The sequence below is a fragment of the Erpetoichthys calabaricus genome, chromosome 10 (genome assembly GCF_900747795.2).
Source record: "Erpetoichthys calabaricus chromosome 10, fErpCal1.3, whole genome shotgun sequence".
Classification (NCBI taxonomy): Eukaryota; Metazoa; Chordata; class Cladistia; order Polypteriformes; family Polypteridae; genus Erpetoichthys; species Erpetoichthys calabaricus.
In genome coordinates, this window is record NC_041403.2 from 182,914 (window position 1) to 199,092 (window position 16,179).

Below are 16,179 nucleotides of genomic sequence, written 5' to 3' on the forward strand. Positions count from 1 at the left end.
GTGGATTTGGCCCCAGTGGCACACAGCTGGCACACACACCCAAATGTGGAGGATGTTGTAATTCAGAAATACCCAATCCTCTGCACGGGTGAGCCTGGCACTACCAAGGCGATTCCCTTCACTGCACAACCCATACCCAGGCTGGCAATTCATTTCCCGGCTGAAATTTAAATAAACCCACTTTGTGTCTCAGTTCAAATGAGATGCTCTCCAAACATAGGGGGTCTTTATTCTAAGGGGGCAGCACTGAATGCTTTGAGATACAAGGAATGTCACGGGAGACTGGCACTCAGATCCAGTACCACGAAGGAAGTCCAGTGTGCCCTGGCATATGAAATGACAGCCTACATCAGTCAGTCCAGTGGCTGAGTGCCCAGTGGCAATGGATGCCGCTCAGACCTGCGGCCTCTTTCTTCTGCCACTACGTTTGCCCGTGTTCAGGACATGGTCCGGAGGCTCGGGGGTCACAAAGCCGTCAGTAAATCGATGGTAGACCAAACTGGAGTCAGATGCCACAGCAACAATCAGCACTGACTGGTGAGGGGACCCATCTGGAGAAACCAAGGACAAGACGGACCGGAGCCTGGCATAGAGAAAAAGACACCAGTGAAATGAAGGAAGAGGGCACCAAGTGGCAGTCACTTCAAAGAAAGGAACTTACCATTGGTGGCTTAGCAGTCGTTGGCACTGAACTGGCACCACCAGCTGCAGAGGTGCTCCCTCACCCTCTCTGCCCTCAAAGTAAATCAGCTGGAGATTGTCACAGCTTTTACAGGTGACCTCGTGCCACTGTCGCACTGCCAAGAAAAAAACACAGTGAGGTCACCATGACGGGTCTCTCAGATGTCACCACTAAGCACGACAACAGGCCAGGCTGGGGATCAGCCAAAGATGGAGGCCTCTGCCATTTGATGAGTGTGTGGCATGGCAGGTAGGGAGCCCCTTTGACTGGTCTGTGGGTGGGCACCTGGATAGATGGCTGCCGGTTCAGACTACTGTATGCACATTAATACCAGTCACAAGATGGCATGGCTCTCACAATGTACCCAGCCAAGGACTTCAACTGAACTCCTGCTGGCACCCACGGCCATGGGATTTGGGCTTCTGAACCTTTGCCCACCTTCTCCTTTTTGGACAGCTGACTTCACTTTTCCTTTGAGTTGACCCTGGTAACCATGCCAGTATTTGTTTCATTGACATTACTAGGATGCCATCCTTTACTTTGCCACTGAGATAACTAAGAGCCAAAGAAAGGTCCAACTTTATTTTAATTTCACTGTTTTCTCATTGCCCACCCATAGCGGCACCCTGACCTGACCTGCTCCCCATCTCTCCAAATCCTGGCACTGCACGTCTTCCCATCTCCTGCCCGCTGAGCTACCCGCTCCTTCAGCAAGCAGCGCCCGAGCTTAGTAGGAAAAGCGCAAATCCCAGCGTCACCACTTCTCGTCTGCCTCACGCTTCCACTTACTGGAGGCGGTGCTGCCACAGCTCTAATAATAGCAACGCCTCTGCCATCTTCACAAGTCTTCAAAAAAGGCAGCTGCTCGCCGTACCCACACAGACATGATGTGACGCACAACCAGCCCTCCGGCCGGCAGAACTCGCCTTCTCAGGCTTAGCACATGGCCATCTTGGCGGACGTCACTGCGCCATTCGGGCAAACAACTAGAGCAGCAGACAACAACAGAAAGAGTCAGGAGCAGAGGGTGACGAGGATGGGCCACTGGTGCCACCTCGGTATGTCCTCTCAGCACAGAAAAGGATGTTCAGGCAAAGCATCTTGGGATGGCCCGAGTCCTTGTGCCCGCAGGTGACCTTGGCTTGGGCTGAGCTCGGGCAGAAGACATTCGGCACATCACTGAGCTCTGCGTGTTCGGTCCCCTCGCAAAGAGAAGCCGCTTATCACGTTAGCTGGTCACGTCCCGGAGACGTTTCATTTCTACTTGTTATTATTATTATTATCATTCTTGTGTCACACCGCTGGCTTCTCCTTCTTATTATCTGTGCTTGCCTTTTCTTTTCATGTCGAGGGCTTTGCCATGAGACACTCCCAGAACTTTCCATCAGAGGGGGCGGAGATGCCAGTTACACCCTGATTGGCACATTGTGCCAATCCAGCATCAGTCTGCCAATGACGACAGAGCAGAGGCCTTTACACCCCATCGAGAGGCTCATCCTGGACTATAAAGTCCTCTTGTGGTCGACCACCTGGACCTTCTGCAGATGGAGTGGAGGATTCGATCATCTGCCTGCTCCACGAGGCTTCTTCTCACCTCACGTGGACAAAGGTGGCCGCCCTGTAAGGATGATGGGTTTTTATTTCTGCCATTCGTGTTAAGGGGTCACCTTAGAGACATGGAGGTCCTGCAGACCACCTGTGTGAGCAGCACCGGAGCACCATGAGGGACAGGCCCGTCTCCTTTACTTGTCACTCTGCACACCTCAGACTAGAAATATAACAGCAGGTCAGGTGACCTGCCGAACCTACAGTGGGGATTAGGCAGAAGAGGGGCGGCCGACGGAAAACTTTCAGAATTGTCAGCAACTCAACATCAGCTCACCTGGGAATGAGCCTCCACACCTGGACACCATGCAGGGAGTGGATGTGCAGGTGGTACACTGGTGATACCAGTACTTGGGGGTCTACCTCAGCGACAGGGTGGTCTGGTCTTGTAACACAGAGGAGACAGAGAAGAAAGGGCACAGCAGGCGATCCTTTAAAGTGGGCACTGACATCCTTCACAACTTCTATGATGGCCAATGTGGCGGTGCCACTTTCACCAAGCGAATTAAAGGGACAGGCTCAGTTATAGGGAGCACTCTGGACCCCCTGGAGGTAGAATTAGAGACAAAACTGAGTGCCATTATGAACAATGCTGCACACAGGCATCTTCATGCCCTCACTAGCCCACCCTTAGGATGCCTCACTGTGACGGCTCTCTTAACTTTCGTCACGTCTCATCGTCCTTTTGTAATTCTGGTGTGTGTGTTTGGGGGGGCGGGGTGGGGGGGCTGTCATTGTAGAATATTTCAGACAGACGGACCGACAGACAGAGTGTGACTTGCACATCTAGCAGGCTCTCTCATTAAGAGACAGATGGGGCGAGCAGAGCACTGTCCATCTAAACCAGCTGAACCCTGGACAGGACAACAGGGAGCTCTGGGAGGTCAGCGCCTTGACCGCTGCGGCCACATTCGATGTGCACTGGGGTCCCCCGGCGGAGCTGGATGTGGACTTTGGGCTGACGGGTTCAGTAGCACAAGTTGGCCATCGGTGCTATGGCCGGTTTTGTTCTTGTGGTTATTTTGTCGCTCTTGTGGTTTGTCACCAGGATGACCTTCCCGACATTAAAGCCACGTAATCTGTGAGGCCAGCACTCCCTGGTGGACACGTTTGGACAAATCAGAGCTCCATTCAGCATTTCTCTGAGAGCTTACACAAGTTTCCAGCTGCACACATCCATGGACAGACAAGTCAGGCCAAACAGACAGGAACAGAGAAGGTCCCTCAATCTGAGCAGCAGGGACAGACCAAGACCATAAACAAGACATGGCCAGCAGATGATGGAGGAGAAGAAAGTAAAAACCAACACTCCGAATCAATGGAGAAAATAAACTTGTGGGCCATCCATGGTCAGTTGTAACAAAAACAGTCACCGTCCTGGAAACTTTGACCAACCACGGGACTTGTGGCAGGGGTGTGTCCCGGCGGGCAGCTGAAGTGACGCCGCTGCAGGCCTGCATTTCCATCTCTGCTGTCGTGTGTCTGCCTTTCTCTCAGTCCACCGCCAGTTGTGTTGTGTAAGAGAACATGAGAGGTGGGTGGGGAGAACATGGCAGGAGGCCGCATGGCTTCTTCCCACCATGTTAGGTCCAGTCCACAAGCGTTACGTTCTGTAGCTGAGATCGACCTTCTACTGCTGTGTGATTAGGGTAGGTGGAGTAGGTGGGCCGTCACACTTGAGTATATAAGGACCGATATGTTCAGACTGATAAGCAGGGCCTTGGCCTTCTTGTAAGGCTTAATATGTTGAAATCGGCCCTACATGTAGCGGGACACCAGCGTAATGTCTCAAGGACCAGGGTTCTGTGCTCAGACTGTGGGGAGCACTACGAACGAATCCTGAGGCAGCATTTTGAATGGACTCAAAGCCACCCTTCCAACAGTTTGAACGGCCCGTGAGCAAAGCGCTATATAAATGTAAAGAATTATTATTATTATTATTAATGTCATGCCAGACGCGCACTCACAGCACCTCAGACACTCTCCGTCTGCCTTTGAGTGTCTGCTGGACAGAATTAGCAGCAGACCAGGAGATGTGAGAGGTTTTGAGGGCACAGGCAGAACCACCAGATCTCTAAAGGGGAGCGGGACTGCCATTAAAAACCAGAAGGCCTAACCGTTATGGTAGCCAAACATGAATCGGCAGGAGCAGAACAAGTCAACTGGGCCACAGCATTAAACTGGGAATCCAACCGAGATTGATGTAGAAAGCTACCAGAAAATGAGAACCTAAGGCACTGAGCCAACACCTCTTCGCAGTTCAAATCCGTAATCTCGGACAAAGGACTGACGCTGCTATGCTGGAATTGATAAGCGAGCCTTCACGGTGCCAATCTCAGTGACACCTACAGACGTCCCTGGCAATCACATGGCACTTCCTAGCAACCTGTTAGCTACCTGCTGACATTCGAAAATGCTGACATGACAACGAGAAAAAAACAAAAGGCAAAAATGTTACATAAAAAATGTTACATAAAAACACAAACGAAAATAAAACTTATAAAGTCTGCATTCAAACTATTAAAGAATCACAAACATAACAAAAAGATCTCAAGCAAAAAACAGAAAACATTTAGTGGCGAGAACAAAAGGCGTTTCCAAATCGTGGCATTAAAGTCCCCGCCATAATCTGCGTAGCTCTCAATTTCCTACACTTGTGAGGTTTTAGCTACTGTTGTGAAGCACATGATTAAAGAATGTGCCCAAATTGTGCCCACACTCTGTGCCAACTCAGTGCAATTCCCACTATGCTTGCTGTGCTCCTCTTTGACTTTGGTCCTGCATGGCTTGTCAGCTTTGAACTTTCACATCACTCTGCGTTCAGGCTTATTGATGGAAGTCGCTTTGAATAAAGAGCAACAAACGGGAACGTGAGGAGAGACAACCGACTGGCCATCAATCTGATATTCAGACAGACAGACAGACATAAAAGGCACTATATGATAGATAGATAGATAGATAGATAGATAGATAGATAGATAGATAGATAGATAGATAGATAGAGCCATGTAAAGGGGCGCGAGAGACGAGGCTCCACCCACCTTCAGTGAGGTCCAGGTAGACGAGGAAGGCGCTATATAGCTGGTTGCTGTCTGCTACGTCCAGAGAAGTGAGCTCCTGAAACTGAAAACAGAGGCTTTTAGATGGGGATGCCAACACGAGCCTTGGCAGGTCGTCACACGTTAACAATGAACTGTGGCCCAGCCGTCACACTGCACCCCCTACTTGGCCTGTGGCAGCGGGCACTGAGGCCTCCATGGTGTGCCCCAGGCTTTCAGCAGGACACTGCTCTGTGGACGCCTTTGTGATGTTGAGCCTTATTCTGTTTGTCAAGCGGCACACCAGGGAGTTGAGGAAAAACCAAAGGCTTCATACCCGCTGTTTTCAGCCGAGACGTGCCAGGCCAACATGTTATGTGACAAGTGTAGCACACGGTCAGCATCGGCAGCACTGACATTACAGGAACCAAAAGCAAAGAAAGACTGGCAAGGTTTGCATGCTTTTAAAAAACTGGCATCCGCCAGGCACATCAGAGGGCCTCAGGACTAGGCCAGCTCTTGGCAACCCACTGTGCCACTGGTGATGTTTGACTTGACTTGTATGGCACACAGTAAACTGGGCCTCAAAAGGCAAGGCAGGCACTCAGCACATACTGCACGTCCCTAACATGACTCTTTGTCATTTAATTACGTTTATTTGTCAACGTTTTAATTAAATTCTTACTAAGTTCTGCGTCTTCTTAAAATGCCAATGATATGCCAGGGTTACCCCACAATATTAAAAGGCATCTAGAGCAGGAGTGAGAGAGGAGCTGGAGGCAGAGTGACCACAACCACCGCTCTTCAGGACTTGGCCATCCATGAGGGTGGAGCCCCCTATGGTGCCCACATCTGGCGCCATGAAGTTATTGAATCCCTGGCACTTATTTAGTTAAGCACTTAGCGGATCCAAACACGCAGAATTCATTAAGTCAAAGCGTTAAAATATTCAGTCAGCAGCGAGTGTCAAACGTGGTGCTAATCAGAAAATAAGATGCAAACACATTTTTACACAGTCAGTTTTAAGCCAATGCCCAAGAGAAGATGACGTCTCTGAGTTCAAGCGACAAAGTGCCCGGCCTTGCGCTGCCAGTTTTGTCTCCAGCCCGATTCATTCCTTCCTCCACTTGGATGTTAATTAAAGACAACAAATAAAAACACAAAGAAACAGAAGTGTGAGAAATTAAAAGACAAAAACATAACCCACCAATGCCCACCCTCCATGCTCACCCCTACCCGATCATTCAACAGAGGAAATGACCAAAGGCAGCCCGAGTAAAAAAAAAAAAAAAAAACAAGGGGGGGGAGGTGAAAAAGTAAAGCTGGCAAGGAGGATGAGGTGCTGTCACTACGGACCACCAGCCACCCATAAGACTGGTGACCAAAACCCACCTCTGGACAACCAGCTGACCCTCAGGGCCAAGAGCTCAAGGATAATCAGATAACATCCAAGAGCCACTGCCAGCTTGGCAAAGATGGCACCCAAGAAACACAACTTGGATTGGAATGGAAGCGCGAGGGTGAAAAAGAAGGAAGATGTGGGGGGAGGGAGGAATCGGGACAGACGGGAATGTGGAGGGAGAGCAGGAGACCAACGGGGGGCCACACAATCTTAAGACCTGAGCTCAGCTCAAAGCAAAAGAAAAGTGCCAGGGCGAGGGGCTTTAAGATAGCTGGCATCTGCACTTGTGTGTTTCTCGATTGTCTTTCGGCAGTTTGTTCTTCTCTTTTTGTCACCGTAGCCATGGTAGGTGATGTTAATGGCAGTAGGACATTATGTGGGTGTTTATTCTGCACTTTGTGACCGGGTGCCACCCTCAACTAGAACCCACTCATATCTGATCAAAACGGTTAAGGGGTATTAACAAACGTTAGGGCCATAAGTGAGAGAGTGAAACGCAAGAACATCTCACCAAGGGCCCCAAAGTCACCTCCATGGTCTCAGCTACTCCGCCGGGTCAGGGGCCGACTTCACAGTGCAGGCCAGGGCTGGGGTCAAGGTCATGATATGCTGGGCCCCCACAGCCCACCTGCGGTCAGCTCCCTGCCATTCATGCCCATCTGCCATTTTTGGCTTCCTGTTTGCTGCCCGCAGCCATGCCAGTTGCACAGTGACCCCGGGGCTCATCCTCGCCTGGAGACCACTGAGTGGTCATGACACACGGGTGTCACACGCGCCTCTCTCTTCACTGCTGCTGGCAGACGAGACTCTTTGGCTTCCTCTTTCACTGACCAGCGTGTTACGATTCCGAGTCTTCGTCGTTTCTCTTTTGCTTAACAATATAGAGCTGCGCCTGTGACTCGGGGGTCTTACACTGGGTCCCCCAGAGGGCCCTCACTTTTGCTCCCACCCCTTTTCAGTCTTGCTGTGGATGACACACGTCATGTAATTCTGTGGCCTCGTTCTGTCACAGCAGACATTTGTAAAACTGTTCACTGTCGGTTTTCGGGGGGCTCCATCCACATGTTTCGAGGCCCGCAGGAGATTCACAAAATGACCCACCACATAAGTAGTGCCATCACTCGTGTTCTCACACAGCCCCATATTACAAGAACGACATGGCAGTCCTAGAGACGAGTGCCAAGTCTGATGAGCAGGTGCCATTCAAGAAGGTGGCAGCCACTGCAGCCCTCCGGGGTCTGAGTTTGACACCCGAGCTCAAACAGACACAGACCTGCACTTTTACTGCCAGTTGTCTTTGCCTTGCTCTGCTTGCCCCTGGCACCGCCATGCCAGGCTGGCATGCTCTCCTCTGCTGTCCTCAGAGTTGTCATTTGCTCTGAGTCTCCACTCGGTGACAGGCCACTATGAGTTGGCTCAGTCTCTTCTGTCACCTCCCTCCAAACAAACGGCTTCTGTCATTTAAAGCTTTGCTTTGTTATTTCTAGGGTTTAATTACATGAGCTGTTAGTTTGGGGGCTTTGCCATAAACAGCCTATTGTTACTGCCAGTCATCATGCGGGTGACGGCCAACCCCACTGCCAAACCGGCCCAGGTGGCACAGCAGCATTGTCACGTAGAATTTCAGGTGACACCACCTCCTTTCCTGTTTGAGGTCTTCAAGTTGACCCCCATGGCTGCAGGTTTTCATTCCTGCCAAAGTCACAATCAGCAGACCGCTTTGAATTTGAAATCATCCGGTCGTTCAGAAATGCAAACAGCACTGCACACTGTCACTTGAGTGGCACACTACTGGGTTTCTCAATGAGCTGGCAAGTCACTCAGTGGTGTCACGTTTGGGTTCGATGAAAGGTGCAAACCCTACAGAAACGGGGGACCCAGAAACTCCAATGTCAAGACCCTTGTGACTGAGCCGTGAGGACGCCGACACGAGTCACACAGCAAATATGAGGGGCCCAACTCTTACCTTGGTCACCCACTCTGCCACCAAACTAAAGCTTGTGACATGTTCTCAGAAGTGGAGTTTTCACTGCCAACGTGTCGACTGGCGAGATCCGTTAAAGCGTTGCTTGTTTCCTAAGATTTTCCTGGACGTTTGCTTTGTGGTGAACAATTTTTTTTTTTTTGCCCCCAACACTCCATCATGCTTTGCGAGGCCAGCGTGGCATGTGGGCATACTGTAAGGTCGCTGCCAGCTCTGCTTCGCACACGTGTGATGTCACAGCTGGATTTGCAATGAGGGGACACTAGCTGACCATACTGAGAACATCAGGAGTTCTGCCACCGGATATGAAACACTGACAGCGTACCGCCGCATGGCGCATTACGTGTGTGTTAACTTGAGACCCTGCAAAATAACAACAGCACCTTCCTGATGGAAGACAAAAAAGACATTCGAGCTGTGCCCCTGACCTCAAACAACAGACCGTGCCAGTCCAGTGTCTGTGGCGCTGCCAAAGTGGACCCCAAGACTGGGACTCTGTGCGTGCGATGCTCTTTATTTGATTTGTGGTTGTCCTTCTGTCCGTCTCTTTACTTGCTTGATGCCTGGTGGCACGGTGGTTAGCACTGCTGCCACACAGCTCAGGTCACATTTATGGTCACATTAACCAGTCTGGCACAGTTAGCAGATGCATACAAGCCCACAGGAGCAATAAAACGCCACTCCACCATTATAATCCCCCCAAACTAGCGCAGCCCCTCCTTGCTCACTGACTTCGGTGCAATGGTGAAGTTCCCAGACATTTCAATGAACTCGAGGCAAAGTGAACTCAGAAGGGTCTGCTCGTCTCTACTCCACACAAATGTAGCAGAAACATTCCAAATTATTACAAAAGTGTAAAAACACGAAATCAAAAGACGCACTGAACCGAAGAAGAGCACACGTGAGGACCAAAGGGACACAACTGCCATGTCTGATGTTTGAGCTGCGCCCCCAAAGTCGGGCACAGCTGTCAGGTTCATGCAAAGTTAGAAAAAGTTCACAAAGAGCAAGAAAAACATTCAAATGGCGAATTTCACGTCACAAACCGCCACTCCTTAGTAGGGCTTATATAGCGAGAGTCACGCAGAGAGATGACGAGTGAGGGAAAGACTCGGAGGACAAGCTCCTCCCACCCCTTCAGTTCAGCGCCTCGCTCTGCCCCGCCCCCTGGAGTCGACTCCACCTACTCGGAGCTCCAGGGTGGAGGCTTCGAGCTGCAGAAACACCGGACTCTTAAGCCAGCAGCCAAGCAGCCAGCCAGCCGCCCCGTTTGAACTTTCCGTTTACCTTTCAGAGTTCACGTCACCTCCAGCGGCCCGAGGTGTGCCGGTATTTGTTTTAAAGCTGCGGGTGTCGCTGTAACGGATTGCGAGTTTTAAGCCCAAGACGCCGAGTTACAGTCGGGCTCACGGGAGCCGACTTGCGAGACAGGTATGCCACGGGGCTGCCTAGGCTCTAAAGACCCCCAGCCACAGTCCTTACTTTGGGATGTCGCCACATCCAGTTTCCCGATGAGCCTTCATCCATGTTGCGCGTCTTGTGCGCCGCTCGCAGCCGTCCGACGGAAACGCAACCCGCTTCAGAGCTGTCGTCCGTTCCGCCTGTGCCGTACGGCGCGTCTCAGGGCCGATGCCGGCCGCTCCTGCTGTTCCGTGGCTCCAAAGGACTGCCGTTAAAACGCGCCGGGCGCCTTCATAGAAACGTGAAATGTTTACAAGCGGGTTTAGTTTTTATCTTATTGATGGAAAGCTGCAGTCAGCGCGCTAAAGTATTAAAATGGCTCTTGTTCAGAAAGCGGACGCCACTTGTTTTTAAGATCAGGCACCTACTGTAAATATTTTAAGATCTGGGACCCTGGTGGACCTGTCCTTACCCCCACGAACCTTAAGTTCAGGGTTTGCAGTAGGGGTAGGCCGGTCTAAAACAAACAACAAGAAGGAGATGGCGTCCGCCTTTTGAACAAGCTGATGTGAGGACGAGGGTCCGCTTTTCTGTTAACATGCATGGGGTCGTTTCTAAGGTGGTATAAAAGACTGGATGGGTCTTAATGTCCGCGCTGACTGAGCTGTGACTTGGGGTCGTTTCTAAGGTGGTATAAAAGACTGGATGGGTCTTAACGTCCGCGCTGACTGAGCTGTGACTTCTGTTCAAGCCGGTGGCGGACCTGCGCGCGCTCGACTGACCTCCCGGATAGCGAATGCTGTTCAGCTTTAACCGGGCACCTAACAGGGCACCGCGCATTGCCACCCTGAATGGCTGCAGTTAATGGCATTTACTCCTCGGATTTACGCGACAACAGCACAACGTTACCTTTCTCGCGCCCTCAGGAAAGACACGATCTCCTTTCTGTTACTGGAAATGCACGGAGAGTGAGCAGAGCTCTGTGTTCGCCCATCACAAGTTCGGCTGGTGGGACAACAAGCGGATCGGTGCCAATGCTTCGTCGTTCGAGTCAAGTTCTCTTCACCTAAATCAGGGTTACCCTCTGTGGGGGCACTGGGGCTGAGTCAGGGGGTGCGGTCAGATCAGGCGACTTGTCACGAGGGGGAGTGGGGAGTGAAGATGATTATAATGGGCACTTGGTGGGTTCCCAAAGGCACCTCTCCTAAATCGTCCATAGCAGAGCCCGTCTGCTCCACAGATCCAGGTGGTCCTTTCCAGGGAGGCTACAGTTACTGACGTGCAGACAGAAGTAGGACCATGAAGCCAAGCAAGATATTTGACGTTTTATTTATAACAGTGATTTGTGAAATGAATGCGCACAACTTATTAAACATGCACCACTCTTGTATTTCTGGGATTCACAGCATTGAGTGTACTGCAGACGATTTAGCAAATCAAATAAAATTATCAAATTATCTTAGAAAGTGCAATTTCCGGACATTCCGATTCAGCTCCCGGAAGTGATTTGTACTTGACCGCAGATTCTCAATTCCATTCAACCCCGCAGGGCACTTCAGTCTCACGTGGCAGTGTCACTGCCCCCTAGCGGCTCTGCTGGCTTTATACAGCTGCGCACTTCTGCTGCTGCTCCATCCGATGATCTGCTTGTGCACCACACTTCACCCCCTGGGGCAGATCCCGTGCCCAGGCCCTCTGCTGAGAAGATGTGCCCCCTGACTGAAGTGACCAACGGTGCCCCCCTGACTGATTTTTTTTTCTCTTTCCTTTTTGCTCTGTTTTTGATGATTCATTTTATTTGCCTGTTCTTATTTCCCCCACGGCCCTCACCAGGGTGACTCTCTAAAGCGGGCATAAGGAGCGGCTTTGCTGTCTGCCAGTAGATGGCAGCAGATCTCCTGTCTTGCCTGCATTTACAGTGCGGAGCAGCAGCAGCGTCCTATTTGGCATGGAGTCCCCAAACAATTGAGGTCCGGTCACCTCTTGTGACTTCTATGGGCAGATTATATCAGCATGTACCTGCAGGTCTATACAAACATAAAAGACGCCTATAAGGTCATTCCACGCCCCCACCTCGGCCAGTCTGATCATCTCTCTTTGTCTCTTGTTCCAGCGCACAAAGCCCTTATCAGCAGTACTAATCCAATTAGCAAGACTGTTAAAGTTTGGCCTGAAGCGGCCATTTGCCAACTCCAGGCGTGCTTTGAACAAACAGACCGGAATATATTTTCTCATCAGACAGACTTAGAGACATATACTTCATCTGTGCTGTCATATATTAATTACTGTGTGGACAATGTCACTGTCAACAAAAGGATTAAGGTCTACCCAAATGAGAAACCATGGATGAATAGTGAAGTCAAAGAGATGCTCAGGGAAAGGGACAAAGCCTTTAAATTAGGAGACACCTCAGCCTATAGAGCTGCCAGAGCCAACCTCAAGAAGGGCATCGAGTCTGCTAAACTAATGTACAAACAACGGCTTGAGGAGGACTTTGACAGTAAGTCCAACTCACAGTGGATGTGGCAAGGCATCTGATTAATCACGGATTACAAAAAGAAAAATGACGTACAATACACACTGGCCAATAACAATGCCAGCCTAGCAGAGGAACTTAACAGTTTCTTTGCACGGTTTGACAAGGACAATAACCAGCGAAGCTGACCAGAGACTCTCAGCCTTTAGTCGTACACATACATGATGTGCGGTGGGCACTCGAAAACATCAATACAAGAAAGGCAGCAGGTCCTGATAATGTGGAAGGACGTGTGGTCCAGGCCTGCGCTGACCAATTAGCGGAGGTATTTACACACATAGTCAACCTCTCTCTCTCCTCAGGTGTGCCTGAAATCCACAACCATTGTACCTGTTCCCAAAAAACCGAGGATAACCTGTCTTAATGACTATTGACCAGTCGCTCTCCCCCCCTGTCCTCGCAAAGTGCTTTGAACGACTGGTAATCACCCGCATCAAAGCCTCCATCCCAGCTGATCTAGACCAACACCAGTTTGCCTGTCGGTCAAACAGATCAACTGTGTGGCTCTCGCACCTGGAAAAGCCCAACACCTATGTCAGGATGCTCTTCATTGACTACAGCTCTGCATTTAATCCCATCACACCTAACCAGCTGATCCAAAAACTATGCACTAGGACTTGCTCCGTCCATATGCAACTGGTTACTGGATTTTCTCACCAACCGCCCCCAGTCTGTCAGGATGGGCAAACACACATCCTCACCCTTACCCTGAGCACTGGTGTGCCCCAAGGATGTGTACTAAGCCCTCTTCTCTATGCACTCTTCATCCATGACTGTCAACCCATCCACCAATCAAACATTATTGTTAAATTTGCTGATGATACGACTGTCATTGGGCTTGTAACAGACAACAATGAAGCTGCATATAGAGAAGAGGTTCAGAATCTGACAGAATGGTGCAACACCAACAACCTGGTCTTAAATACCAAAAAGACCAAAGAAGTTATTCTGGACTTTAGGACCACTAAAAAGACAAATCACAGTCCGAAAGCAATCAATGCAGATGCTGTGGAGAGAGTTTCCAGCTTGAAGTTTGTAGGAGTCACCATCTCAGAGGACCTGTCCTGGGCTATAAGAGCCAAAGCACCACAACAGGAAGCTAAGGAGAACTGACCTCCCCCAGAAGCTGCTGGTTCATTTCTATAGACGCACTATAGAGGACATCTTAACTGAGTGCCTGATGGCCTGCAGGTACAACAGGTGCACCAAGGCTGCTAAAGAAGCCCTGCAGCGGGTCGTAAGAACAGCAGAGGCCATTACTGGGACAGAACTGCCATCACTCGAACTCTCATATAAGACTCACTGTGTGAGGAGGTCCAGAAACGTTCTCAAGACAAAACTCACCCTGGAAATTCCTTGTTTGAGCTCCTCCTGTCAGGCAGACGCTTTAGAGGTCGATCCGTGGACACACAAACAGACTAACAAAGAGCTTTATACCATCTGCCGTAAACTTTCTGAACTCTGAATCTCCTCAGTCTGAGATCATTTCTGATTGAACGTGTGCCATAAGCTCTATTGGTGATGTGCCGCATACTAATGTAATACAACATACTGTAGAATATGGAATGTACTATTCATTAACAATTTATGTTGCTGTACTTTGAACAATAATAATTTGCTTTGGTTACTTGATCACTTAACACTGAATGCGACATATTTGGAATTACAGTAATCCCTCCTCCATCGCAGGGGTTGCGTTCCAGAGCCACCCGCGAAATAAGAAAATCCGCGAAGTAGAAACCATATGTTTATATGGTTATTTTTCTATTGTCATGCTTGGGTCACAGATTTGCGCAGAAACACAGGAGGTTGTAGAGAGACAGGAACGTTATTCAAACACTGCAAACAAACATTTGTCTCTTTTTCAAAAGTTTAAACTGTGCTCCATGACAAGACAGAGATGACAGTTCTGTCTCACAATTAAAAGAATGCAAACATATCTTCCTCTTCAAGAGAGTGCGTGTCAGGAGAAGAGTCTGTCAGAAAGAGAGAGGAAAGCAAACAAATCAATAGGGCTGTTTTTCTTTTAAGTATGCGAAGCACCGCGGCACAAAGCTGTTGAAGGTGGCAGCTCACACCCCCTCCGTCAGGAGCAGACAAAGAGAGAGAGAGAGAAAAACAAAGTCAAAAATCAATACGTGCCCTTCGAGATTTTAAGTATGCGAAGCACCGTGCAGCATGTCGCTTAAAGGAAGCAGCAGCACAGAAGGGAGCAACGTGAAGATAATCTTTCAGCATTTTTAGACGAGCGTCCGTATCGTCTAGGTGTGCGAACAGCCCCCCTGCTCAATCCCCCAACGTCAGGATCACAGATAGTCAGCGCAAGAGAGAGAGAAAGAAAAGTAAGCTGGGTAGCTTCTCAGCCATCTGCCAATAGCGTCCCTTGTATGAAATAAACTGGGCAAACCAACTGAGGAAGCATGTACCAGAAAGTAAAAGACCCATTGTCCGCAGAAACCCGCGAACCAGCAAAAAATCCACGATATATATTTAAATATGCTTACATATAAAATCTGCGATAGAGTGAAGCCACGAAAGGCGAAGCGCGATATAGCGAGGGATCACTGTAGTTGACTTTTCTTTAAATGCACCTTGGGGCTGTCACAAAAAGTCATTTCATTGTGCCACATAATGACAATAAAGTGCTTGAACTTGAACTTCTTCAGCCATCTGGCCAGACCCTCGTCACTTCAGGTTTTGCCTTCTTCTTGTTCTTCTGACACCTTTAGAATCAACTCCGAGTGTGCCAAGCACTGGAAGCTGTAAGCAAATTGGCCAGCTAGAGGCCTGGTAGGCCTGCCCGGTGTGCCAGCGCTGTGCCAGTGGCCTCCTGTGGCACATCTGTAGGGCCACCTGCAGTTTGCACCACTGCTTCTGACTTTGTGAGCTGTGGAGCCCCCAGATGGGCTCAGAACCATGTGAGAATCCTTCATTTGTCACAAGTCACTTTATATAGTGCCATTCACAGGAGGACAAGAGCAGCAGTGCTGGCCCACATGAAGACTGGCTCCAGCTGAGGAATGCCAGCTGCTTTGATTTTCTTTGCTCAGTGGACACTGCAGTCATCTTGCCCCAAGCCCTGGTCCAGCACTGGTCATTTCAGGCTCCTGACCCGTCTCCCCGTCTGCCACTCCAGTGAGTCTCGTGACAGCATTGGGGGGTGACAATGAGGGGCACCACGCCACCAGTAGCCACAGACAGCAGCCCTGCCCTGTGAGGCTTCTGATGCCAAGAGGTAAGTCAGTTGGTCATCAGTCCACTGAGCCGATGTCATCATAGCCTGGCAGGTCCCTACTGAGGCTTCTCAACAGTTTAGGGGGTCTCCATGGTTTACAGTGTAAGTTGGGACAACTTGTTGTGAATTGTCAGGGACACTGTCACGTTGACAGACGGACTGGGCAATGGCCGATACATCACTGTCTGGCCACGTCCTTCCTCACTGACTGACCTGAGCACCCAAATGCGCCCCCCGGTCATTCAGGAGAATGTGGGACAGCAAAGAGTGAAGACATCTATGGCAGGCCGCTAAGA

The 16,179-nt window shown here is 50.0% G+C and overlaps 2 protein-coding genes across 2 annotated transcripts in view; both read right to left on the reverse strand.

Annotated features, from left to right (window-relative positions):
* LOC114658628 (putative C->U-editing enzyme APOBEC-4) overlaps window positions 1–16,179 on the reverse strand; it is a 131,474-nt gene that overhangs the window by 82,756 nt on the left and 32,539 nt on the right. The gene's annotated exons all lie outside the window — the stretch shown is intronic.
* tsen15 (TSEN15 tRNA splicing endonuclease subunit) lies at window positions 194–10,300 on the reverse strand. The gene is made up of 4 exons (XM_028810704.2): window positions 10,194–10,300; window positions 5,329–5,410; window positions 662–797; window positions 194–583 (listed from the first exon to the last, which is right to left on the reverse strand). The coding sequence occupies exons 1-4, from the start codon at window positions 10,236–10,238 to the stop codon at window positions 394–396; spliced, it is 453 nt and encodes a 150-aa protein (XP_028666537.2). The 5' UTR covers window positions 10,239–10,300; the 3' UTR covers window positions 194–393.

Coding starts and splice junctions, on each gene's coding strand:
- tsen15 (XM_028810704.2), bottom strand. CDS start 10,238: ATGGATGAAGGCTCATCGGGAAACTGGATGTGGCGACATCCCAAA. Junction 5,411..10,193: donor GGATGTGGCGACATCCCAAA/GTAAGGACTGTG, acceptor CTCTGTTTTCAG/TTTCAGGAGCTCACTTCTCT. Junction 798..5,328: donor CTACCTGGACCTCACTGAAG/GTGGGTGGAGCC, acceptor TTTTCTTGGCAG/TGCGACAGTGGCACGAGGTC.